The sequence below is a fragment of the Peromyscus eremicus genome, chromosome 16_21 (genome assembly GCF_949786415.1).
Source record: "Peromyscus eremicus chromosome 16_21, PerEre_H2_v1, whole genome shotgun sequence".
NCBI classification, from domain to species: domain Eukaryota; kingdom Metazoa; phylum Chordata; class Mammalia; order Rodentia; family Cricetidae; genus Peromyscus; species Peromyscus eremicus.
The window spans coordinates 29,435,819-29,461,823 of NC_081432.1; the positions used below are offsets into that span (position 1 = coordinate 29,435,819).

Here is a 26,005-nt window from a genome sequence, read left to right on the forward strand (position 1 = left end):
TTTGTAGTTAATTTCTGAATATAGTGTTAGGGGAGGGATCTTCATTCTTTTGCTTCATTTGTCCTTTACAGTCTGTCCTGGTATCTTTGCTGGAAGTGGAAAATCATCTGAATATGAGTATTTATATCTGGACTGTTGTGTCCACTGACTTATAGATCAGTATTGATTATTATGGTTTTGTAGTAGGTTTTGAAGTTAAGTGGCATGTCATATACTTTGTTACTGCTCCCCACCTCCGTGTGTGTGTGTGTGTGTGTGTGTGTGTGTGTGTGTGTGTGTATGTGTGTATTTGTTCACGTGTGCATACTTGCATGTGTGTATGTGTGTGTGTTTCTCCAAGATGGTTTGACTATTCTGGGTCCCTTTGAAATTCCTTAAAAATTTGAGGATCAGCTTGTCAGGTTTTCCCAGGTTCTGGTAGAGACTGTTAAATCTGTAGCTCACTTTGGACCATCTCGCTGTCTTCACATTAGACTGTATTACTCTTGGTAGGACCGTGGCTGTCTTTCTGCGGTTCTGGTCTTCTTCAGGGTACCGGTAGCAGTCTGTTCTAGTCTGTGTTGCCCTGTGTCCGACTGACCGCAGATCTGAAGGTCTGCATTTGTATTTGTGTTGCCGTAATTTCCACGGTGCAGAGTCAGTAGCTTCTGTTGATGAGAAATGTCTTGGCCCGTGGTTCTGGAGACTGGGGTCCTGCATCTGACGCTGTTACCACGTCACCCATTGGCAGGGGAAGACAGAGGCGGAGCCTTTGCTTTTATAAGGACCCCAATCCCACAGTGAAGGCACTGATGAACCCAGGAGGGCAGACCCCTAATGACCTTAGGCTCCACCTCCCATGTTGCCTCACGAAGTGACTTTCTGACGAGGGGACTTTGATGGACTCAAAGCATAGGCACACTGGTAGGTAAATACCTATCGTGGTCTTGCCAAGGCTTTCTTGCAGGTTTTCTTTCTCTTTATACCTTACTGCTACAGATGCGCTTAGAATTTCTGGTTCATCTGCCATCTTGTAGGGTAAGGACATTTCAGCATCATTTGGTACCTGAGTCTGGCATATTGTTGCTAAAACCTAAGACATTTGCATAGTGGTCGAAGCTTTAGACATGGAGGTTTGTCTGGAAATTTATTTTTGTCGATTTGCAGGGCAGCGTAAATTAAATGCTCACCTTAAACAAGGCTATTTGAGCTATCCATTAGTACCCCGAAGAGCAAGAAATACATGGGCGTTGACACGAGCTGGTAAGTTCAGAGCTGTGCCGTGTCAGGGTTCACCGTTGGTCTTCCTGGGGTTGTTTCCATTTGAAATAGTTGTCTGATAGGATAAAATTTACAGTTAGAACATTATAACTACATAGGTACGTTATGAAAACCCTCCATTATTTTCTCTAGAAAGGAATTGATTACAAAGGAAACAAAAGGAATCTAGTGTACCTTAGTCCATGTTGCACAAGATGCCTCCAGGAGTTGCCTGCTGAGGGTGTGGGAATGTTAGGAGCAGGCATGTGTAGTTAGGCAGCTGCATTTCTGCTCCTGTGGATGTCTGCAGGTCTTCTGGCTGCAGAGACACTAGAGCACCACAGAGGAGCTCACCTCAGAAGCATTTGCACAGGGATAGGTGGAGTGTCAGTCAAAACAGTGAGAGTTTTTAATTTGTAATCATGGACCTCTTGGGAAGCGTAACTGGGTGAAGCCAATGAAAATTTGCTGGAACTGGTGGTACCTTTGGCTTGCAGTCCTAGCTACTCAGAAGGCTGAAGCAAGAAAATCATTAAATCAAGGCTTCTCTGGACTACAAAGTGAGTTCAGGCATCTTAGCAAGACCCTGTCTCAAAAGTGAAAAGAAAACCAGGGATCTGGATGTGCACAGCTCTGGGGAAGAACATTTGCTTAGCGTGTGTGAGGCCCTGGATTCAACCCCCAGAACCCCCAGAAATGAGAGATTAAATGAAGTGAGCTCTCGTCCCCTGAGTCAGGTACTAGAGAGTGTCACATTTGGATCAGATATTTTCCCAGAAAACCATTTTATTATAGATACTGTATTCCATGTCAGTAGAATATAAGTGTACTGATATAACAAAATACTTGAAGGTGGGCACTTTTAATTCTCCTGCCTCACCCTACCCCGTACTAGTATTGTAGGGGAATTAGAACATCAGTTAACCTAGTCCAAGTGGAGAAAGAACAGGACAAGATAATGGCTGCCATCATTATCTGCCTCCTGAGCTGGTGCATTGCATTTCCATCTTCCATTCTCTGCTGGAAGGAAGCCATCTTTTCCTCACCCCACACCCCATGGTAACATTCAGTTTGAGTGAATTCTTCTTTTCATTTTCAGAATATTTTTAAACACAATTAGCATGGCACATCTGTGGTGATTAGTTAGGATTTAGGAAAGATGTTGCCTCTTGCCCTCCAATGCTAGTCCCTTTGCTGCCTCCTTGGCTCTGGAGAGCTGCAGCCCTCGTGTTTCTGTTCCCACTCAGATGTAACCAGGCAGGGGAGCAGTACTTACGGCTTTCCTCTAGAACATCGATGGTTCTCACTTGTTCTTAGAACTAATTGGAAAGATGCTAGTTTTGCATGACAGCTTTTTTAAGTATAACTGAAATATGTACTTTTTTGGTAGTTAGCCAAGTCCTCTGCGCTTTGCTGACACTTTGCTAAAGTGATTCTAAACATTGGCAGTAGTGGTTTTAGAGCTGTGAACCATCATCCTTCAGTACCCGTAAGGATGGCTTCCAGGCCATGGCTTCCAGGCCCTCGTGGGTAACAGAATCTGAGGGTGCCTTTTTATGTAGCCTGGGTTGGTATTTGTACAGAACATGCACCTCCCCTTCTGTGCTTTAAATTATCTGTAGATGGCTGTACCTCATACAATGTAAATTACACTCAATTATGTGTGATATCATATCATTCAGGGAACGATGCCAAGATAATCACCTGTGTGTATTTGGTTCAGATACAGCCATCATAGACCACACTACAGTTCCAGTCCAGATCCCTTGAATCAATGGGTGTGGACCTGAAGATATGGGAAGGTCATCTGTTGGAGTAGTCAATATTTCATCTGTTGTAATACATGTTTTTGTATTGTGCAACTCTGCTGATGGAGAGCGTTTGAACCAAGTAACTGAGTAGCTGGGGTTTTTTTGTGCTATTCCTTGAATATTGTCTAATAGTTGAAGATAGCTGAGCAATGTTCAGGTAGTAAGGCTTCTTTGCTCTGGAGTGAGTATGTCAAGATGCTGCCATAAAGCCTTTCATGGTTGTGACTTACCCGCTGCCAGACTTTCAGTTGTACGCCAAAGCTGTGTCTCCATGTCATCACTATTTTTTCTGGGGGTGTCCCAATACAGATCACTGGAGGTGCGGGCTTTGTGGGCTCCCATCTCACTGACAAACTTATGATGGATGGCCATGAGGTGACCGTGGTGGACAACTTCTTCACAGGCAGGAAGAGAAATGTGGAACACTGGATTGGCCATGAGAACTTCGAGCTGATTAACCATGATGTGGTGGAGCCCCTCTACATTGAAGGTGATTGTTATCACATATCATTTTTTGATGTTTTTATCCTATGTAAGATGTAGTCTTAACTTTCATAAGAAGGGTGGTTATCGCCAGGTGAATGCCTCTCCACTGTCCTGTGGCTTCCCAAGTCTTCAGATTGGTCTGTGGATGTAGCCTGTGTGGTGCACAACATTTATGGTCTAAGTGTTTCATATTGAGGTTCTAATTCCTAGGGTAATGGTGCTGGGAAGTGGGGCCTTTGGAGGATGGTCAGCTCATGGGGATGGTTCCCTCCTGTCGGGATTAGTGCCCTTAAAAATGTTAAAAGCACTCCCTCACCCTTAACACAGTGCGACACAATGAGAATATACCATTTATAAATCAAGAAGTTAGTCCTCCACAGACTCCATGTCTTCAAGCACCGCTGTCTTTTACTTCCCAGCCTCCAGTGTAGAAATGGATTTCTTCTGTTTACATGCCAGCAGCATATGGCATTTCATTATAGTGGGATAAGTGAACTAAGACAACATCCCTGCTCTCTGATAAGGCTGATGCTTGATGCTTACATGTTGTTACTTTTAGTACCTTATAGGAAGTTGGCTATTATAAAATGGACCAAAGATCCATCTATAAAGCTTTGGTTTTATTGGATGGTTTTATTAGCAAGTATTGTGGACCTTTGGGATGGGTGGCATGTAGACTACCTTAGGTTGTCATGAGTATACTCTTAAAGAGGATTATGGGTCTTAGCCCATTCTCTTTCTCTGCCTCAGGGTTGATGATAAAAATATGTTGTTCCATCATACACTTGTGCCATGATGTGGCTTCTTCCAAAGGTCCTCAAATCATGAAGCTATCCGATTTTAGATTATAGCCTCTTGAATTGTCAGCCAAAAATAACCTCTTTTTCTTATAAGTTAATTATCTTTGGTATAAAATGCTGTGTTTTTTTTGTTGTTGTTGTTGTTGTTGTTGTTGCTGTTATTTTGGGGGTTTGGGGGGTTTTGTTTTGTTTTGTTTTGCGACAGGGTATCTGTGTAGTCCCAACTGTCCAGAAACTTACTCTGTAGACTTGGCTGACCTCAAACTCAGAACTCACAGAGATTTATCTGCCTCTGCCTCTGCCTCCCAGATTAAAGGCATGCATCATCACTGCCTGGCCAGAATGCTGTTATTGCAGCTTTTGAATAATGAGATCTCAGTTTTAAATGTATAAAGCCTTCGGGGAACCTGGCCACTTTATAAGATTGTGGTTGGGGCAATAGTGGGTGGATGGTGGCTCTGCAAATGTTGTAACCTGCAGAAGTTGTCAGTGAGCATTTCTAGGGACAGTGGGTCTTTGCATAGGTGATTGAGAATCACAGTCTGGCTTTCAGTTTTAGTGGAGGCTGTCTGTAGTGGGTAGCCATTCCAGCTTTGATCTGGAAGTTCCAACCCCCATTGAGGCTTCGGTAACTGTCTTGCCTATAAGGCGGGGCCAAGAGAGGACCCTAAAGACCTAAGTGGAAATCAGGAAGGACACAGACACTCGGGGAGAAGGGCCTGTGCAGATCCAGGCTGAGTGCCGTTGTACAGCCCCATACCTGAAAAGGAAGTTTGCCCTTGGAGCCTTTGTGCATGGACAGCTGGAACTGCTGTCAGACATCTGGTTTCTAGAACTGTATGAAGGTACACATCTGGTGTTTCATCCCTTGGTTGTATTGTATCAGTCACATCTATCAAAGGAAGTGAGTTCAGGGGCCTGAGATAACATTCCTCTGAAGTCCTCCACCGTGTGCTGGTGAGAGCTGCCATCTGGGGACCTAGCATCATGCATGCTCTTGTTAATCTGACAGTAGTGCAGGAGCTAAATGCTGTCACACTCCACCTCCCTTAACCATACAGAAACCCCAGGGTAACTGGAGCCTTTTATAGTCGGCAGAGTCCTGCTTGGGTTGTTGTAGTCCAAGGCTTCTGTAGCCACACCCGCTCCCGCCACCACTCCAACCACCACTGAAGGTACCGTGCAAGCTTCTGCCTTCCCATTGCTGCCTGTGAAGGAGTGTGCTGAGGCTGTACAGCATTTATGTAATCTTATGTAAGGCCCTCCTGTGTGCTTTTCCAGAAATGCCATTACTGGAATTTCATCCCTCAGTACAACAGTCTAAATAGGAGTCATACAAATGATACTGCATCTCCTTCATGTATAAACTGACAACATGACTGCTCCATGGTATGGGGAAGGGGAAGGTTTTTATTGTAGATATGAGAGAGAGAATAGCCAGAGGCACCTAGAAGAGTCCAGAGCAGAAAAAGTAGCGGGCTAAATATGGCCAGCAGACTGGACCTGGTCATGAGAGAAGCAGGGGACAGAGAAGGGGTGAGAGTTGGGGGTGGGGAGACAGGAAGAGGGGAGAGCAGGGAGACAGAGAGAGGGCATAGCTAAAATAGCAGGGTTAAGGAGAATTCATAGTTGGGGTGGGGGCGATGTATACCTTTGTGCTGGAGGAGCTTAAGGGAGGGGACGTGAAAAGAGCCAGGATGCTGCGATGCTAACATGGACTTTAAATTGTGCAATGGGTTGAGGAAACATGGAGGCCAGCATGTGACATCTCAAGATGACAAGGTTATGTGATCTGCAGTGTTTTCAAACACAGCCATGGTGTTCTTTGTCAGGTTCCTCCCCACCCCCACCCAGTGTCCTTTTAAAGCACTTAACTTGTTTAACTGGCCTGTGTGGCTCATCTGGGGACCGGGCTGTAGTTCATACAGAGTGGATCAGGTGACCTCCCCTCCCCTGGACATCCTTGTGGGTGCCTCTGGGTCAGCTGAGGAAATGCTTGCTACGTGCTAGCAGTAGGGGTTCTGAAGTTGCTTCCTAGAACTCAGCCCGGGGTGCAGCAGGACACTACTAGCAGGCTTCTGTGGCTGCCTCCAAGGCCGTGCACCAACCGTGCAAAATACACACCCGTGTGAGACAGTCTACGTACAAACATAGTGTGGTCTTATTCTCTTGTTGGGCGTTAGATTGTTGGTGTTGAAGCTGTCAGAAACACGCTGCAAAAGCCATCCTACGGAATGACCTCTGGAGTGGTCATCCTAGGACTCTTGTTCAGGCTCCTGAGGCAGAGAGTCTGCACGTTGCTGGGAGCCCTTCCTTCCACGTTGGCTTCCCAGCATCTGCGTAAACACAGATGTGGAGAGCAGCTCTGCAGTGCTCAGACAGCAGCGGAACCCAGGAAGGAGCCCAGGGGAGAAGGGGCGAGAGTGATCAGCAGCACTTAACACCAACGCTGTCGGCTTGGCAAGCTCGGCCTTCCCTGTGCTCGTGCGGCAGCGGGAGTTACCCTCGTTACACCACGCCACAGCAGCCCCTTAGCAAATGCTTCAGTGCTGAGAGAAGCCATGGGAAAGGATGCCAGGGAAGGGAAGTAAGAGATGCCGGGGTGCCTCCCTCTCATGGGCACCCAGGTAAAAAGCAGGCTTGAGAAAGTGCATTTGCAAAGGGGCTTGGGTCCTTGGTGACGTAAGCATTAAGGGCCTATTGTGCTCACGAGAATATTTTAGTTTACTGTAATTTATGAATTAATGTCTCAATTTTGATTTTACACCCAAGTATAAATACATACTGAAGGAGGTGGTAGGTCTCAGAGGTCCTTTCTGTTTAATTTACAACAGAGGGCTTTGTGCAGAGCATGTGGACACACAAGAAGAGAGCCCTGAAACACCCCAGACAAATTGCTAAATGGTCTTATTAATAAAAAACCTAGAGCCAGATATTGGGGTGAAAACCGAGAGATCAGAAGAATAGGACAAGCCACAGGCAACCTCACCTTACAGACTCCTCAGCCTTCAAAGAGAGCTACTTCCTGTATACCCACACCTATATGCCTTTCTGTCCCTGCCATCTTACTTCCTCTCTCCACCCAGCTACATCACTTCCTCTTTCTGCCCAGCTCTGTCACTTCTTGCCTGTCTGTACAGACCTCCAGACCTCTATGGTTAACTAGTGTTGGAATTAAAGCTGTGTGTCACCATGCCTGGCTCTGTTCCCAGTGTGGCCTTGAACTCACAGAGATTGGATGGATCTCTGCCTCCCGAATGCTAGGATTAGAGGTGTGTGCTGCCATTGCCTGACCTCTATGTTTACAATAGTGGCTGGCTTTTCCCTCTGATCCTCAGATAAGCTTTATTGGGGTACACAGATAAAATATCACCACACAGCCCCAGGCTGAGCCAGGCCTTTGGCATGTGCAGCCTTCATATAAAGTTCTGTTTGAGAGGAATCAGGGCCCAGTCCCACTCTTCCATTGAGCCGAGAGGAGTATGCAGAGTTGTACATGTCCTGGAATCCTGCTTCTCACTGTAAATGCTGCTGTCAAGGCTGAGGCTGGGGCAGTCTGTGGAACCCCATGTTAGGAGCGCATCCAGACAGTCCTCCCTAAGTACCTATGCTAGCTGGTTCATTGCCAGCTTGACACAGATAGAGAGGTTTGAGAAGAGGAATTCCTTCCTGTCTTGAATTCCTGCCCTGACTTCCTTTGATGATGAACTATGATGTGGAAGTGTAAGATGAAATAACGCCCCCCGCCCCCCAAGTTGTTTTTGGGCGTAGTGTTTTATCACAGCTATAGAAACCCAGGTAAGACAGTGGAGGATGGTCCCAGATTCCCATGGGCACAACATCCAGAGATGCTCAGGTCCCACACAGAAGCTCCGCACACCTACCCGGCACTTAGTGTATCATATGCACCCTGGTTGCTGCAAAGCAGTGGCTATAGTGGAATCATGACAGGGAAAGGCTGCATGTGCTCAGTGGAGATGCAGTCCTGGGGGGAGTTTTGATCTGTAGTTGGTCTCATTTGTGGATGTAGATCCTTTGAAAATGGGGCTGACTGCATTTCTGCCAAGTCTTTGACGTGGAGTATAGAAAAGAGGGTCTTACAGAAGCTCTCTTGATACACACTTTCACAGAGAGATACCTAGTGATTTCAGTCTTCCGTGTCATGGTACAGTCCTTAGCTGGTGTGTAGCAGTGCTGTTTATAGCATGGGCCCCATCCCAGAGGAACCTTAGTGCCACCTGAGACATCAGGAGAGCATGTTATTCTGCAGTTGACTGCATAAGGGTCTGTGTCTAGAGAAAGACAACTCCTGATTCTCTGGTGCCTTCTGAAAATGGCTCTGGGTTCTCTCAGGAGTCTTCCATCTGCAGGGCATGCAGGAAGCCCCTTTCTGGTGCCAGTTTTCCCCTCCCCTGGCAACCTCAGTGCCCTCCTGCCCCACCCTCCAGCATACAGGCAAGTGCCTGACTTTGGGAGGCATGCCTGATGATCAGAGGGAAGTCTCTCAAGGATTTTTCTCCAGGTTCTTTTTCCTAGCTAAGACCACAGCTCATAGCCTTGCAAATGCAATCGGGTCAGGCGGCAGCACTGGCAGCCCACATCCTGAGACACCACAGAGCAGTGGATGCAGTGGGTGCGTTGGCAGCCTCTCTCCACTTCCAGCCTGAGTGTCAGGCTCATTTTCCTGTGCTTTGAACTCACAGCTGACATGTTCTCAGGCTTTTTCTCCGGCTGTTGAGTGTTATTAACCTTGTAGCTTTATTTGCATTCCAGAGCCAGCTATTAATACGGCTTGAGGCAGCTCCCCTTTGCACTTGTTTGCCCCTGCTCCGAAGTGTCCCTTTCCTCTTCATAAATCCCCGGCAGATTAATTAAGTCAACAGTCCGTGTGGCTGTCCTTTTTAGGACAGGAGCAGGGGTATTGCGGGCAGTGTTACAAGGGGAACACATTTGCAGAGAAGTGGGCTGTATAGAGCCTGGATTTTGATGCAGTGTTCCGGTTCTCCTCAACTGGACCACGGGACCTGAGTAGAGGTCCTGCTGTAACTGTGCAGGACACCCCTCATCTTTCCGGGAAAATCAGGAGGGTCAACGTGTCACATGGCAGAAAAACAAACCAGATAGAGTAGCTCCGGAGGGAGAGGGAGTGGAAAAGACCTAGTTCATGTCTTAGATCACTACTCTCTTAACTTGGGCTGTTTCCAGGGCTCTGGGCTGAAGTACTGGGGAGGGCTCTTTGTTTTCCATCGACTGTTTCAGGTCCACCAAGAGGTCCTGATAGCAGTAATGGGCTTGGGACTCTGCATTTGGGGTTTGAGGTCATTGCTGAGTAAAGGTGGGAGAACAGTGCCCAAGGAGCTTGTTGGTTGCTGGGCAGATCACTTGACAGTTGAAGTCACAGGCTAGCAGCATGAGTGGCTAGCCCCAGAGGGATGAGGTCTGACTAGGGCAGCAAGACGTTTCCCATACAAAACGGCATCAGGGTGAGCCCAGAAGGCTGGGCTGGAGTGATGGGAAGGAGGGCAGCTTACAGCTCCATGGCTTCTGTTCAATGTCAGGGAAGTGCAGTGGACTCACAGGATACACTCGCCCTCTTAGTTCTCCGGGCTCCGCCCTCTTAGGACAGGGCTCTTTATAGCCTGGGCTGACTTGGACTTGTTCTGTAGCTAAGGTACACACTGGGAATCCAGGCACTTGGGAGTTAGAGGCAAGGGGATCAGAAGTTCAAGGTCCTAGGCTACATGAGGCTGTCAGAAAAGAAAGAAAAACAAAGAAACAAGTGAAACTGCAAGTTTGTGCTGAATCCGAGGTATTTCTGGCAGTGCTTGGCCATGGTTCATTGTGTGACCTCACTGTAGCCTTGATCTGAACACACGGCATGCACATGGCACTGGATGTACAATGCAGTTCCTGCAGTGCAGTGCTGTGCATGCCAGCCAGTGCTCTGGTGTGAGACTATTGTACAATATGAACTGTGCTGTGTAGCAGGAATCTTAAAGAGTCTTATTAATAAAATCAAACCCAAGCCAGGTATTGGGGTGAAGATGGAAGGTCAGAGAACCAGAACAAGCCACAGCTAACCTCACCTGGCCAACTTCTCAGCTGATCTTGTTTCCTCAGACTGGAAGCCTCTGTGTCCTCATCCAGAATGAATCTCAGCTGAACTGTGCTGCTCAAAACCTAAAAGCTTAACCAGCCAAATGCTTCTAGTTTCTGGTCCTCACGCCTTATATACCTTTCTGCTTTCTACCATCACCCCCTGGGATTAAAGGCTCGCTTTCTGGGATTAAAGGCGTGTGTCACCATGCTTGGCTGTATCCTTGAACACATGGATTTCTGCCTCTGGAATGCTAGGATTAAAGGCGTGTGCTACCACTGCCTATCCTAAGTATCTTGTGGCTTTTCTGTTCTCTGACCCCAGATAAGTTTATTAGGGTACACAATATTTTGGGGAACACAATACCACCACAGTGCTGCTTTTACCAAAGGCATCATAGTTTTCCTATCCCCAGCATAGAATTATTGAATATTATAGGTTGTATTGTAGGTTGATATTTGATTTTAAAAAATACTATGTGGTGGCTGACTTGGAAACAGCCCGAGATTCCAAACCTGAACTGTCCTAAGCCCACTCTACTGTTGGTACTGCACACTTACCGGAAGTGATGTTCTCAGAGTTGAGGATTCTGAAGTCAGAATCTCCATCAGTTCCGAAAAGCATTAAAGGTGCTTCTGCCCTGCAGTAGCAGTGTTCAAGCGGGATCTGATGATTCTCTATGTAAAATAAAAACCACATCCGTCTCTTTAGTGTAGATTTGCTTTCATCTTCAATAAATGCTGTAATTATACACATACTAAAGAATTATTCTAAAGTCAATTTCTTTGTGATTTATTATTAGCGTTTGCTTTGTTTGAAGTTGTTGAGAATGTAATTGGTATCTATATGGAACAATATATTAGTAAGTAGAATTTCAGCATAAGACAAACTGGCACTGTTGTTCATGATTTAGAAACAATGTCATTTTTCTTAGAAATAATACCCTTCTCTTTTGCCTCCTTTAGTTGACCAGATTTACCATCTGGCATCTCCAGCCTCCCCTCCGAACTACATGTACAACCCCATTAAGACACTGAAGACTAATACAATTGGAACGCTAAACATGTTGGGTCAGTAAGTTGCCTTTCTTTCTTCCTTTCTGGGAATAGTTTAAGCAATTCCAAACGTGCACAGTGGTGAGACTTCCATCCATAATGTGTATTCCAAGACCCCTGTGATTGCTCAAACTTAGATTGTACCAAATCCTGCAACTTAGTGTCTTTTGAGTCAGCACATGAGCCATGTGTACTTAGCTTTTACACCAGCAAAGCTAGAACATGTTTCTTTTTTTCTTCACAACTACTCCAATAGAAGATTCATTCTTAGCATAGATCTTTTCACCCTCAGCATGGGGGTGGGAAGCATCAGGGTTAGGAGAAGGTGATGGGCTTTTCAACCATATGGTGGGAGTCTGGGACAAGTGTGAAGGACTCTCCGTGTTTGCTTGACCCTACACTTAGTGGTGGTCTAGTTGTTCTTATGTGGGTGCCGAGTGTAGGAAAGCGGTTTGGGGCAGGCCTGACGATTGTGGTGGCTACATTCTAGAAGGTACCTGTATGTGGAGCCTGGAAGACAGCATCAGAATACACATAGTTGCCCAGGTAGGGTATGCAGAAGAGGTGATGGATGTGCCATTTGGGGAGGTAGGATGAGAAGCATCTTGTCTTGCTATGTAACCTGCCAGGGTGGTTACTTAGTAAAATACAGGGTAGCCACAAAAGACGATGCAGAGGAAACAGTCTTGCAGACACTACAGGACTGATGGACATGTGAACTCACAGAGACTGTGGCAGCACACGCAGGACCTGCACAGGTTCAAGCCAGACAGGCTCCCAGCACTGACAGGACCCAGTAGACACAGCCCCCACCCCTAACCAGGAAGCTATCTCCAGTTGGCATCTGCTTGCAAAGGAAAAATTACTTTTCTCCAATGGAGTCTCACTGGATATAGTAACCACACTTTAAAGGTTGGCCCAAAGCCCAGTGATGGTCAACACAAAACGAACACAGTGGTTTTTTTGTAGATTCTCATAATGCTTTGTTTGGGCATTTTATGTCTTACACATCTTTTGCTTATGTATTATGGTTTCCAATTTTGTATTTGTATAGCTTAGGTATTATGGTTTCCAATTTTGTGTTTGCGTAGGTTTTGTTTTTGAGCAAATCTCTGTGTGTGTGTGTTTCTTGTGCTTTTTCTTTTTTAAATTTGGTTTGTTTGCTTTTTCGTTTGCCTATTTGGGTTTTTTTTTTTTTTTTTTTTTTTTTTTGGTTTTTCGAGACAGGGTTTCTCTGTGTAGCTTTGCGCCTTTTCTGGAACTCACTTGGTAGCCCAGGCTGGCCTCAAACTCACAGAGATCCGCCTGGCTCTGCCTCCCGAGTGCTGGGATTAAAGGCGTGCGCCACCACCGCCCGGCTGCCTATTTGTTTTATAGAGAGAGAAAAAGACTTGGGTGGATGGAAAGGTGGAGAGGAGCTGGGGGGGGGGGGGAGTTGGGGGAGGGGAAACCACGATCAGAATATCTTCCATGAATAAAAATTGTTTTTCAGTTAAAAAAAACAAAAACAATGGTGTGAGATAGCAATTTTTGGAGCATAGAAGTCTGTGCAAAGCCCCTGGACCCACATTGTACTCATCAGAGTCTGGATCTGGCCAAGCTTGTAGCTCCCACTTTTAACCTAAATGCTGCTGTCTTAAAGGGTCCATTTGCATTTTTCTTCTTGCTATTTTTTTTTCATTGTGGTTCCATGGCAGATGCACTAGGAGTAAATAATTTGGTGGACGCTCAGGCATGTGCAGGACTAAAACATCGCTTACATTGGTCACACACACACACACACACACACACACACACACACACACACACGCGCGCGCGCGCACACACGCCTGCCTGTATGAGCTGATAGTTCTTCTGATGACATGCACACTTTCTGCAGGACTGGCAAAGCGCGTGGGTGCCCGTCTGCTCCTGGCCTCCACGTCTGAGGTATATGGAGGTGAGTGATGGGGCCCCTGAAAGATGCCCTCTAACCCATGGGGCTGTTTGCATCCTGTCTTAGGTAAGATGGAATCAAAGTCCAGGATTCCATTTAGAAAGCTCAAGCAGTTGACAACAACCTCTCTTTGGTGTCTACTCTGTGAGGTCAGGTGAGCTGTCCAGTGAGGATGAGGTGGAGGTTTTCCATTCTGCTCTGAAAACATCTCAGAGATTACCAACATGAAGTCACTTTTCACCTTTTGCTGGCACATTACTCTTCCGTGACAGCAGTGAGTGCTGGCTGGCTGGCCACCGAGAGGCTGCAGGGCGACCTGAGAGCTGCCTGGTGCGGGACACATGCTCACCACCTCACCTGTTACAGGAAGGTTGCGGAAGAACCTTAGTAGACAGTGCCAGTAAACTCCAGGTCACGTTGAACCCACCCACCGCCTTCATGGTCTCCCCTGAGCTATCCACACCCAGGAACTTACGTCAGGAATGGGGAGGGGGCGCATTTTCAATTCATGTTGGTTCCTACCCAGTCCAAAGCCAGGTGGCTGCAGGGTGTGGAAGAACCTTCACCTGGTACAGCGTGATGACACCAGACCCCGACATTTTATGTACATACATGTATTTTTTTTCTCTTTTTACGTTATTCTTCTGGACAAGGGAAATGAGGGTGTTAAGGTGTAAAATGAGAAGAGACCATCTTTGAAGTAAGTTTGCCAGGTAGAGAAACAACATAGCAATAGGAAAATTCTACAGAAATCAGTTGTAACTGCCATGGAAGGGTAACACATCCTCCTCTTTTTTGAAGTCCTGGGCAATTGAAGGGCAAAATAGGTGCCCCAGCCTCACCCCATCTGTGTCTAAAAGGCACAGCGGCCCCCTGCCTTCCTCACCAGCATTTATTTGCACGTTTGTCTTGGGGAGTCTTAAGTAATGAGGGTGGTGTGATTCCTGTGGTTTGGCACTTTCTCTTCCGGTGCTCCTAGTGCAGCGTCTGCCTACCCTGGCAACCTCACAAAATGGGGTGAGGAGGGCAAGGATCAGAAAGCTTTCCCTTGTTTTGCCTTTTGAAACAGAACGCAGCCCAGGCTGGGCTCCAGTTTGCTGTAGCCTAGGCTGGCTTCCACTTGTGCCAAGATGATCGGCACTCACTGCCACACCCCAGTGGCTTTGGGGAATCGTTTTTACTAACCCTTTATGTGCATGCTCACGTACATATACTCGCTGATAGGAGCGTGAGCACATGGAGGTATTCCGTGTGCATGCAGGTGCACATGCGTTTGTGAAGGGCAGAGACCACTTGGGAGTCTGGTTCCTTAGTGTTGTTCACCTAGTCTAGAGATCACCCAGTAGGGTGGTGTGCCTGGCCACAGACCCCAGGAGTCTGCCTCTCTCTGCCTCCTCCATGCTGAGATTACAAAGTCGGTACTACTATGCCCAGCCTTTTTGTCTTTTTTAGTGGGTTCTGGGGCTAGAACTTGGGACCTTGTGCTTGCAAAGGAAGTACTTTAGTGAGTCACAGTCCCAGCCCCAGCCCTTTACCTCTACCACTCCTGCCCTGCCCCCATGGTGTCCTGAGGTAACTTTGTGAAGGAGCTTTTTGAGAAGCTTGACGCCCTGAACGTTCCAGCCCAGAATGGTGCCAAGACTGAATGGCTAATGCCTGGCTTCCTCCCATGCCAGAAATGTATGAGCACCTCCTCAGGGGTCTGGCTTGTCAGACGCTAGGAAAAAGCCTGGTCTTGGTCATATCTTTGTGAACATAAGTCAAGTCATTAGTTTTCTTTTTTCAGGGAGTCTTTGCCTTCGACCTCTTCTCTCCTGTGTACCTTGCCTCTTGCTGGGGGGATTTTCACTCACAGAATCAAGCCTCGCTGCACTGTACAGGACTGCAGAGTCATAGCTGCTTCCTGAAGGCTTGGCTGACTCAGAGCCATGTGCCAGGGCTCCACCCATATATTCTCCTCTCTTACTTCTGACAAGTCTGGGGTCAAGCCATGTGCAAAATACGTCAGCTGTGGATTTATAGCACAGAGTTGCTTATGGTTTTGTCTAGATTTCTTGGAAGAGACTTATAGCATTTTATAGCATGGTTGGATGCAGATGTATATGTAGGAAGGTCTTGGTGCCCTAGATATAATAGGTATTCATTCCTGTTTTACAAATACACTTGAGTTAAATAAAGACTTTGTCATTCAGTTGTTTTTAATAGTTTATTCCTTGAATACGTCTTTAAGTGTTGATTTATATATGCAGTAGCAAAGCAAGGATTGGGAATTCTGTCTACCTGTGGATGCTGTGGCCCAGCACCTGCCCTACACAGGGCCCCAGGATTGTCTTCATCCTGGGCCTCAAATTGTTGGACAGAAGGCCAGTGTGCTCCACAGAAAGGCTGTTTTAGACCCTTTCTATGAGTGTCTGCTTTATTCTAACTACATACTTTATGAAACCAAGCCATGTGTCTTCCATGAACATTAAGAATCATTTCAGGAATAGAGGGAAGACACAATTAAGAGGCTTTGGCCTTCTGCTTTTTAACCTGTGAACTGCTGTTGTGACTCGCTGAGGCAGGGGGGATACCAGGCACCCTGAAACTGAGGAGAGAGAGGCACAGAACACTGAGCTGCCCTCATGCACTTCTCTGTTTTCAAATGTTTACCTAGGCTCGTCGTAAACAGACATTGTTCCTATAATGGACTGGGATCTGGGTAGGGACCAAAAATGAAGTCTCATTTTCTCATGCTTCCTCATAGATCCCGAGGTCCACCCTCAAAGTGAGGACTACTGGGGCCATGTGAATCCCATAGGACCCCGGGCCTGCTACGACGAAGGCAAACGTGTCGCAGAGACCATGTGCTATGCCTACATGAAGCAGGTATTGGTCCAGACTCGTGCTGCTGCTTTGGACACATGTGAAGCACTCTGTGGACGGGATAAACCCCAGGGCTGATGACATCTGAGAGTGGGTATTGGGAAGGCTTGGTGTCTACTGTTACAGATGAATGGCGTTACCAACTGTTTCTATACATCTCCTTGTTTTCAAAATGAGATGAACTCGTTTCTAGTACTGTGAGAGGGCTGGGAACAGCATGCTTCCCTAGTGTCCCTTGCCCGTCAGCAGCTAACATCTGCCTCTTTCCAAGGCCTCCAGGTTGATGTGGTTTATTTTTAATAGTTATTTATTATGTGTGTATTTACGTTCTTGTGTGTGGGTGCCTGTGCATGCATGTGCACTTTTGTGGAGGTAGCAGGAACTTGCAGATCACCTGGTCTTGCTAGCCAGCTTGCACCAGGAATCCTGTGTGTGTTGGGAGGAAACTGGCTTTTATGTTGGCCCTGGGCCTCTGGCCTTCATCCTCGTACAGCATGCACTTCGCTCCCTGAGCCAGCTCCCCAGCCATGGTAGAGGCTTTAAATCATCCTTTTGGTCATCTTTTAGTGTAGAATGGAATTGCTGGTTGCTTTAATATGGACCTCTAGGAGGTTCTATTTCACTGTCTCTCCTACATGCTTGATTATTCATGGTTACACTGGGTGCTTCCAGCATGGGTGTTTCATCTCACTCACAGACCAAGAGGCCAAGGTTCCCTCACTGGCTCTACCGTAGCATGAGTTGGAGATGGCTGGGCACTCTGATCTTTGATATGAGCTTGTGGCTTTGCCCTATAGGGTTGGGCAGAGCAGCAGAAGGCATGTTGTATGGCCAGGTGAGGTCCTGTGCTGTTCCATGTATTTTCTCACTGAGTTTCTGCTGTGCTTGGGCCAACACTCTCTGGTCCTCAGCAACTTGTTTTCTATTGAAGCAGGACATGATGGGAAATAACCAGGAGTATGGAATATAGTTTCAGGACAGCTGTGTATAGATGTGCTGTCCACCACATCTAGCCAGTGGGCAAGAGAGGAAGGCAATATGGGAGTACCTGGTACCAGGATGTGGAAACAAGGCTCTGGAGGAGTCCTAGGTCCCGTCTACTTTCTGGAGACTATCAGTCGTTCTGTTACATGGATGACAGTACAGCATGAAGCTAAAGCTACCTCTTTAATGATGGGCCTGGAACACTCAGCTTCCTCTGCTTTTTAATGCTAAGATAACTTGTGCAACGTATCAGGTTCTAGAGCTCTGCTTTGTTTATCTGCCATGGGTAGGCCAAGATTCTCATGGATGTAACGTAAACCATGAGGTGAGCTTCCAGCTTTCTGTCCCTATTCCCTGTGTTGTAAATAGAGGGCTCCTACACGGGGAGAGCCACTAGTCTGGACCATGGCTCCAGCCAACTCAGAGATGCACCCTGGCACCTGTTCCTCTGGGTCTGAGTAGGTGCTAAGGAAAGAGAAAAACCCTGTCTTTCCTCTTACCCTGTGAGAAAGAACAGACACCATGCATCTGAGACTGCTCTGGGTATAGCAGGATGTTCTGTGGGTTGTAGAAATGTCAGAAGACAAGGATAAACAGAAGCAAAATGGCTGCTCGTAGTGCCGTCTAGAGACAGATACCAGAGGGAAAATAAATGAGACAACCACTACCATTGTGACAGCAACAGAGCATCCAAGACACAGAAAGTGTCCTGTAGCTCTGGCTTTCACGTTAGGAACCAGCAACTTGAGTCAGGTACCTGTGAGCCTGTGTAGGTTTGCCCTCTGGGTAAGATGTCTTCAGGAACACGTACTGCACTCCTTCAGGGCCCAGGCTGTAGGTATGGTGGCAGTCCCTGTCTGTGACTGAGGATTTGCTGGTCTTCACTTCTCACTTCAGAGAACATAACCCATAGATCCTGATTACCGACCCCACTGCCCTGCTGGGTACCATGGTGTCCTGCCTGTCAGACGTGCCACTATCTAGAGATGACATGGTACCTAGGGTTACACTGCGTGACTAGAGTGAGTGCCCAAAGGATCAGGAGCTGGGGCTAGAGTGCCAGCAACACGCTTCGGCTGTGTCCAGATCTGTTTAATCTTCCTGCTTTCCACCAAGCATTCTTGAAGTGAGTATGGGTTACCTGCTGTTCAGATAAGAGAGTGCGCTCCACACTTGCTCCCAGGCCCCTGGCTCCTAAGTGGAGCTTGAGCCTATGGCTGCCTACCTGTACAGCATGCTCTGTCTGCTGTCTTGACAGGTTGCTGTGGATAAGGAGGTATCGCTGAGTGAGAAGATGACGCAGCTCTGAATCCACGGGCATCAACTCTAGGGCAATAAGCACAGTCACAGGCGACACCCAGAACAGCAGCCCATGTGGTGATACTCTAGGTACCAGTCACTTCCCAACTGGAGCTTAGCACATGCATCACCATCAGTTTTGAGTTCTAAATACACAGCCTTTTCTGGTAGTTTTAGAGAAAAGCATTTCAGTTGTTAGAATTTATGCTGTTAGAAAGTCTAAGTTGGATATACATTAGAATATTGTAGATTGGGTTATTTTAATAGCTATAGTTTTTTACACACAAGAATGTATCCCTTTTTGTTAATAAGTGTCTTTTTTCAGGGCTCTACATGGTGTGTAAATAAATCTAATGTAAGGAATGAAAGTGTAAACAAGATAAATCAAAGTCTGAATAACCTTTTTTATTAGATAAAACTTTGCCTTTTCTTAAGGAGTTTCTTCCAAGATTCTCGTAGTTAGTGGAATACCCTGATTTATTCAATGTAAAGTTTTATTTCTTTGCACATCTTTTATGGAGATCAAAGGACAGAGCAGAGCGTCCTTCATGAATAGTTTGAACTTGTCAGGGAGGAACTAGGTTGTTGCTTCTGTGTGCCTGTGGGTTGGAGATTTTATAATGTGGGGGCTCCCCCTCGGGCTGTGGTCAGAGCTCAGGGTACATTTATACTCCTAGCCCCCTGTGAGTCTGCTTCTGAAGTCATGGCCCACCCACTCTCTGAGCTGAGTCTGCCTAACAGGCCACCATTCATAAAACCACAGACCAACAGAGCAGAAAGAGAACTCAGAAGTCAGAAGTCATCTGGGGCAATAACCTTGAGGGCATGGCTTTCATTTACATTTTGGCATTGGCATACTTTAAAAAAACATAGTTGCTATGTATATTACACTTAAATTGAAAAAAAAATAAGCAGCCTAACAAGCCCAGTGTTCCATGGGTAAAACTTGCCCTAGAGGGCTTGCTGTGTTTGCTGGCCCTGGCTTGGTTCCCAGGTTGCCCGCTGCCGCATCCTGTTGCCCCACATAGGCATCTGCAGCGTGGTATTCGCTAGTGGTCTCAGTATAACCTGATGCATAGCAACCATAAGAGGGTCCACTTGTTAGTGTAGTAGTCACGTTATGTTTGAAGGAGATATACCAGCGGGTATCTGAAGCTGAAAGTTCAAGAGTCTATACATGTTAAGCTTTTTCTGGACCTGTACAACTATGATAAAACTTAATATATGAGTTAGGCATAGGATAATGGATCCAGTGCACTAAAGTAGTCCATTGAAGAGGATTGTCAGGCAACTGAAGGCACACATCTGGCATCCCCCAGCCTAGGTGGCCTTCTGCCACCCTCTAGAGTGAATGTGAGAGTCACCCAGCCTGGTGAGCTGCATTCCACAGTGGCCTAGACCTTGTCCTTAGGTACAGATGTGAGCGGCAGCAGAGAATAAGATGATTCAGCCTCTTGCCTTCATCGCTTCACACATGTGCAGGGTTTGAGGAAGACTGAGGAAACATGGCAGAGTAGGGATGCCCTTCCTGGGAGCACTATTATAGCTTTCAGGTCAGTCGACCCCAGGCTTCTCCTGCAGGACAGGTCTTTGTATAGTGGAGGGTGACACTTCTGGGTAGACCCATTCCCCAGCCTGTGCAGTACTCCTCTGCCCTTTGAGGACTTTCCATCATTGAACAGCGATCCTACTACAGCATCCGTAGCTTGACAGAACACTCTTCAAGACATGGCTTACATTGAAGAGCAGACTTGAGGGAGAGCCATTTGACTCCATACCTCCATACTGTAAATGAACAGTGCCATGGCTGATGCCAGCCTACCATTGGGGGATGGCACACTGGTCCCATCCAGTTGCTCTTCCCCAAGCCTGTGATTAATCCTCCCTGGGTGCTGTGGGATTCCACAGTGTAGTCCTGTCATCCTGGTGGGGTACCTGGGAAACATTGTACATGATCACTTCTTTTTCATTGAAAGTAATTTTTTAAACAATACATTCTGATCATGGTTCCCTCTCTCCCAACTCTTCCCAGGTCCTACCCACCCACCCAACTCACCTTCTTTTTCTCTTTAGAAAACACAAACAAAAAAAGCAAACCAGATTTTTGAAAAGGAAAAGTAACAACGTGAAAGCACAAGACACACACACACACACACACACACACACACACACACACACAATGGGAAACTATAACACACAAGCGGAAGGCCAGTAAGACAGAAAAAACGCCTAAGTAAAGCAATGTGAGACAAAAGTCTACAAAAATACCAAGTCCATTTTGTGTTGGCTGTTTGCTGCTGGGCATGGGGCCTACCCTTAAGTGTGGTTAATATACCTAGTGAGACTCCAATGGAGAACTAATTTTTCCTTTGCAAGCAGATGTCGCTTGGAGATAACCTCTTGGTTAGGGGTGGGCGCTTGTGTCCCTTTGCCCTCTGAGTGCCAGAGCCTCATTGGGCTTGACCCTGTGCAGACTCTGTGCATGCTGCCACAGTCTATGGGCTCACACATATGTCAGTCCTGTTGTGTCTGAAGGACACTGATTCCTTGGTGTCGTCTAGCCCCTCTGGTTTTTACAATCTTCCCACCTCCACTTCCATGTAGCTCCTTAATCCCTGAGGGGAGGGGCTTGATGAAGACATCCCATTTAGGACTGAGTGTTCCAAGGTCTCTCCGTCTCTGCACATGGTCCACTTGTGGGTCTCTGTGTTAATGACATCTACTGCAAGAAGCAGCTTCACTGATGTGGGCTGAGGAAGGCACTGATCTGTGGCCACAGCAGTATGTCATGAGGAGTCATTTTATTGCTGTGTTCCTTAGCAGATCAGTAATAGTGTTTGGTTGGACCCTAGACCCGTAGCCTATCCAGTCTCAGGTTCTTGGTTATCCAAGCATTATCCAGTGTGGGTTTCACCTCTGTGTGGGGCTGTAAATCCAGTATTGGTTGTTACCACACAGTTTGTGTTACTGTTGCACTGACATGTTGTGCTGGCAGGTCACCACTGTAGATCTCAGGTTTTGTAGCTGGGCTGGTGGTTACCAGTTCAAGGTAAGTAAACAAGATCAGGAGACGGAGACAAAGGGCAGGTACAAACGCAGGCATCTCTCCTTCATAAGTAATTATGGATCTGTATCAGTCATGAAGTGAAAGCATAGGGAAAATGGTACGTGTGCTGAATTTGTATACACTCTTCCCTGGAGCGGTACAGTATACAGCTTTGTGCAGGGCACTCACATCACACTAGATATTGAAGTCTTCCAGAGCTGACTTGTGTGATTGTGAAGGTTTTGTGCAAATCCTATTCGGAGCTTGAAGATCATCAGGTTTTTCTGTCCGAGGGAAGGATACTGGATACCAAAAAACATCCATCTGTCTTGGGCTCAGAACTGTGACATTGCCAGTTTTTAAAGAAGCATCACTGTTTTGTAATCCTTGTGACGTAGCAGAATGGACATTGTTGTTCCCACTTCAAACATCAGGATCATAAGTCTTAGAAAATTAAATATAGCTGGAGAATGCCGGGGCAAACCTGGAGTGTTCTCTCTATGTCCACGTGCTTGTGCTCGGTGGCCATGTCTTCAGGCTGGTGCTCTCTGCGTGGGGCTTTACACAAGTCTGTCTCGTCTTAACTTGCCATTGGTTTTATGCTGATCTAACTCATACTTGCTGATGTTCTTGTCCTCAATGTTCAGAGTCTTGGGTCCATGGCGCATGGCTCCCCATAAAGGACAGAGTACACAGTGGCATGAAGCACTGGCTAAGAATGAATTAGTAGCTAGTTCTGTGAATGTTGGCCTTGTACAGGCTGAGTCCCTGCACCACAGCGTGATGGAAACTCACAAGTATAATAGGTGGCAGGGCTTGGCTTTGCAGATTGATGTCATATGATCTGGAACACAAGGATGTGCTTGCCCATTGATCCTTCAGAGATTGACTCTGCCTTCAATGACATACTGCCCTGGTGAACCTTCCCCAGTTTTCAGCCTGTTTCTCTCCAAGCTCTGTGGGCACCAGCACAGCTGCTACCTAAACAACCTGCTGACCTATTAGGTATAGGTCAGTATCCCACTGAGAGGGTAGAGGATGAGTGTCAGGTGAACTGTGCACGGGTTACCTTTGTGTCAAGGCAAAGGTGTGCTGACACTATGAAGAAAGAGCTGGGCATACTAATTCCAGAAGATGCCGGTGTCCGGGAGAGAACAGATCTCAACTGAAAGGAGCTTCAGGTTTATCTCCTTCAGTGTAGCTAATATAGGTGTGAACTCCAGGCTTAAGAGTGTCCATTTGAAAAACCATGAAGCTGCTGTGGGGAGAGGTAGCAACAGTGGCTACAGCTATTTGGTGTTTCATGTGAGCCCTTAAGAATCTTTAGCTGATTCCTGTTAGCTTGTCTAATGATTTCAGGTCCAGATGGAAAAATCAGCAAGCCTGCTGTTTATGTGTTGGGCAGTAACTGTTTGCAGAGGTCAGTTCATAAGGCCATGCTTTGGATGCTTGTTCCTGAAAAGGGAGAGTAGGTAGAGGGCAAGAGCATCTGATTTGAGCTCCCCTCCGCTGCATGCCTGTTTGAGTATTGTAATACCGCTGAGGTTTTCCAGTCTCTGCAGAGAATAACGCCATGTTCTGATCATCCTCTTCTGGTTCTTCCCTAGTCTCATCAGTTAAATGCAAGTGGACACTTTTGAGCTATCCTGTGATGAGAGCAGCATCCCTGCTTCTTCCGCTCCTCCACTCTTTAGTACATTATCCCTGCCATCCCCGGGGGATAGGCTCTAAGATCTGTGGTGGATTCCCATAACCACACATTAGTCTGCGCTGTGTAATTTAATGCCATTTCCATCCTAACCAGACATTTGGCATGCACCATGGCTGTAACTTGAAGTGCATAACAAACATACGTCTGTTTTCTGTCATCGGTTTTACAGACAGAAGAATCCTTAATAACTTTTAGGGCATGACCCCCCCCGGGAAAATCAGCACCTGTTGGAGAACGGTTTTATAAACAGTTTACCCTCACACAACTGTCTCATAGCTTCCCCACCAGAGGGCCCAGACTACTGGCCTTTCCGCAGTGAAATCTGAGGCAGCTTGGGCTTTGATATAGCTCTGCAAAGCCCAGTGGCTTTATGATGAGCACATTATAGAAACAAGACAGAAGAGATCTTGTCTTTGGGAAGCGAAAAGCAGCCTGTTCTCCATCAGTGCGAGGCAGTAAAGATGCAGAAGAGTGCTGCGCACTGCAGAGAGGCATGCCTCACAGCCTTTCTCTCTGTTCCAGGAAGGTGTGGAAGTACGGGTGGCAAGGATCTTCAACACCTTCGGGCCACGAATGCACATGAATGACGGGCGGGTCGTCAGCAACTTCATCCTGCAAGCACTCCAGGGGGAGCCGCTGACGGTGGGTACTGCCCTCTGGGCCCGGGGGACGCATGGAGTGAAGCAAGAGTGACTTGATTCCGGGACTTAGGTTTCCAGAGTTGAGATTTCATGTTCTTGTGTATCTCTGCTACCCATATGAGAGGAACAGAAACACGTGGGTGGAACACAGACCAGGAATGCCTTCCAGTGAGCCCGGGTGCCTGCTGCATTCACCCTGGACTCCCGGACTCCACCTGTGCCCACTGGCCTGCTTAAACTGCCTCCACTGTTCTCTTAGTGAAGGCCAGGGATATGAATGGATGTGGATCTAGGAAGGTGCAGGTCAGCGTGGGAAGGAAGGTGAGCCATGTCTTTGTAAGGTCTTCACTCTTTTACAAGCAAGGATGAAAACTGCTCAGGTCATTCCTAAGAGCCCAGTGCAGCTCCCGTGGTCCAAGCTTAGTAGTCTGAACACGTGCTGCTCCTAACCCGTCAGTCCAGGGTATCATCTAGACAGCAGGGCTAAGCACCCCACACCCATCCACAGCCCTCACCTGCCCGGGGAAGCTGCACCCCTGGCCTACGCACAACTTGCTTTAAGCTCCCTTATTTGATGAGTCCCCAGGCTCTCTCCATCTCTGCTCTTCTCTTCTCTTCTGGCCTTCCCAATTCTATCCTTGGTGGTCTGCTTTCACATCTTTGCTCTGCTGTTCTGTAGAAGTTAAAAATCCCTTTTTCTCTGAAGTTCTGAATAATAGTTTACAGATTTTTAAAATTCTTCTCCTTTTGAAAATGATTTTGTGTGTGTGTGTGTGTGTGTGTGTGATGTGTGTACTTGCACGCATGTGTGCATATGCATATATATGGAGTCCAGATGTTGACCATTGCTCTCCACCTTATTTTCTGATGCATTGTCTCTCATTGAACTCATGGAACTAAGCAGTTGGCTAGACTGGCTGCCAGAATCCTCTACAATCCCCTAGAACCCTCCTGTCTTCACCTCCCTAGGGCTAGAATTACAAGTGCACACTGCCACACATGGATTTCAGTGTGAGCTCTGGGCACCTGAGTTCAGGTCCTTACATTTGTATGGTAAGCACCCTACCCTGTAAGCCGTCTCTCTAGCTTTACTTACTGCTTATCTCTCAGGGGAAACGCTCTTTTGACCATTCACATACTTATCCACATTCCACAGGTTCCCTCCTGATAGACCCACTGAAAAGTCAGACAATTTTATGTCAGACCATTCTGGGTCTACTTGGGCCTTGACTCATGCGGGGGTTTCACACAGGTGAGCCCACTGTAAGTTGATGTTTCAGGAACTGTGTGTCCATGTGTGTCCCCACTAGTGGACTGATCAACAGAGTTAGAGGACTGTTCTCTGTTGTGTGGTCTCCATTTCTGCTGACTCATTAATACTCAGAGCAGGGCTACAGGTGCCTCTGACCCTGGTTTTCCATGTGAGGAGACTGGAGTACAGAGATCAAAGTGCCTGAGCTTCTGTAGCCTGTGACGACATGGGTCTGGGGCCTCTCCTCTGAATCCCTGTTGTCTGTTTTGTGTCCTTCATATGTGGTAGCTCTGCTACCAGTGTAGGGCAGAGCCTCCCTGTCCATAGTGGGTGGTCCCTCAAGACAGGCACACTATGTTGGTGGGTTTTGATGAGTACCTCCCAGAAAAGAGGTAATTCTAGACCTCTCAGCTCCAGCTCTAATGGCCCAAGCTCACTCTTCTCCTCTCCCTAAATGACACCTTGCTGCCCCTTGATGGAGGTTCTGTGGTCACACCTGGCTTCTCTTTCCATACCATTTATGGGCTCCGCCACTCATCCCGGTGGCCTGGCTCTGGATCCGCCCTGCCATCACAGTGTCCCATCCTTGTTCTCCGGTCATGTTCTCTCAGCCTAGCCTAGAGCCAGCCTTCTGAAGAGGAGAGACCCAAAGATCCCTCATCTCAGGAACAGCGTATGCCACAGACCTTTCCCATGGCTCCTACCCTCCCCACTTCCCACTCCTCACACTGACTTGCTCAGCTCCTGTCTTGACTGTTCTGGGAGTGTTTCCTGGGCATTCTC

The 26,005-nt window shown here is 47.1% G+C and overlaps 1 protein-coding gene across 3 annotated transcripts in view; it reads left to right on the plus strand.

Moving 5' to 3' along the window:
* Uxs1 (UDP-glucuronate decarboxylase 1) overlaps positions 1 to 26,005 on the plus strand; it is a 78,305-nt gene that overhangs the window by 36,977 nt on the left and 15,323 nt on the right. For all 3 annotated transcript variants that reach the window (XM_059281573.1, XM_059281574.1, XM_059281575.1), the window contains exons 6-10: positions 3,360 to 3,540; positions 11,399 to 11,503; positions 13,368 to 13,427; positions 16,171 to 16,292; positions 23,852 to 23,971. In XM_059281573.1, coding sequence (XP_059137556.1) covers positions 3,360 to 3,540; positions 11,399 to 11,503; positions 13,368 to 13,427; positions 16,171 to 16,292; positions 23,852 to 23,971 — 588 coding nt within the window. The remainder of the gene's footprint in view (positions 1 to 3,359; positions 3,541 to 11,398; positions 11,504 to 13,367; positions 13,428 to 16,170; positions 16,293 to 23,851; positions 23,972 to 26,005) is intronic.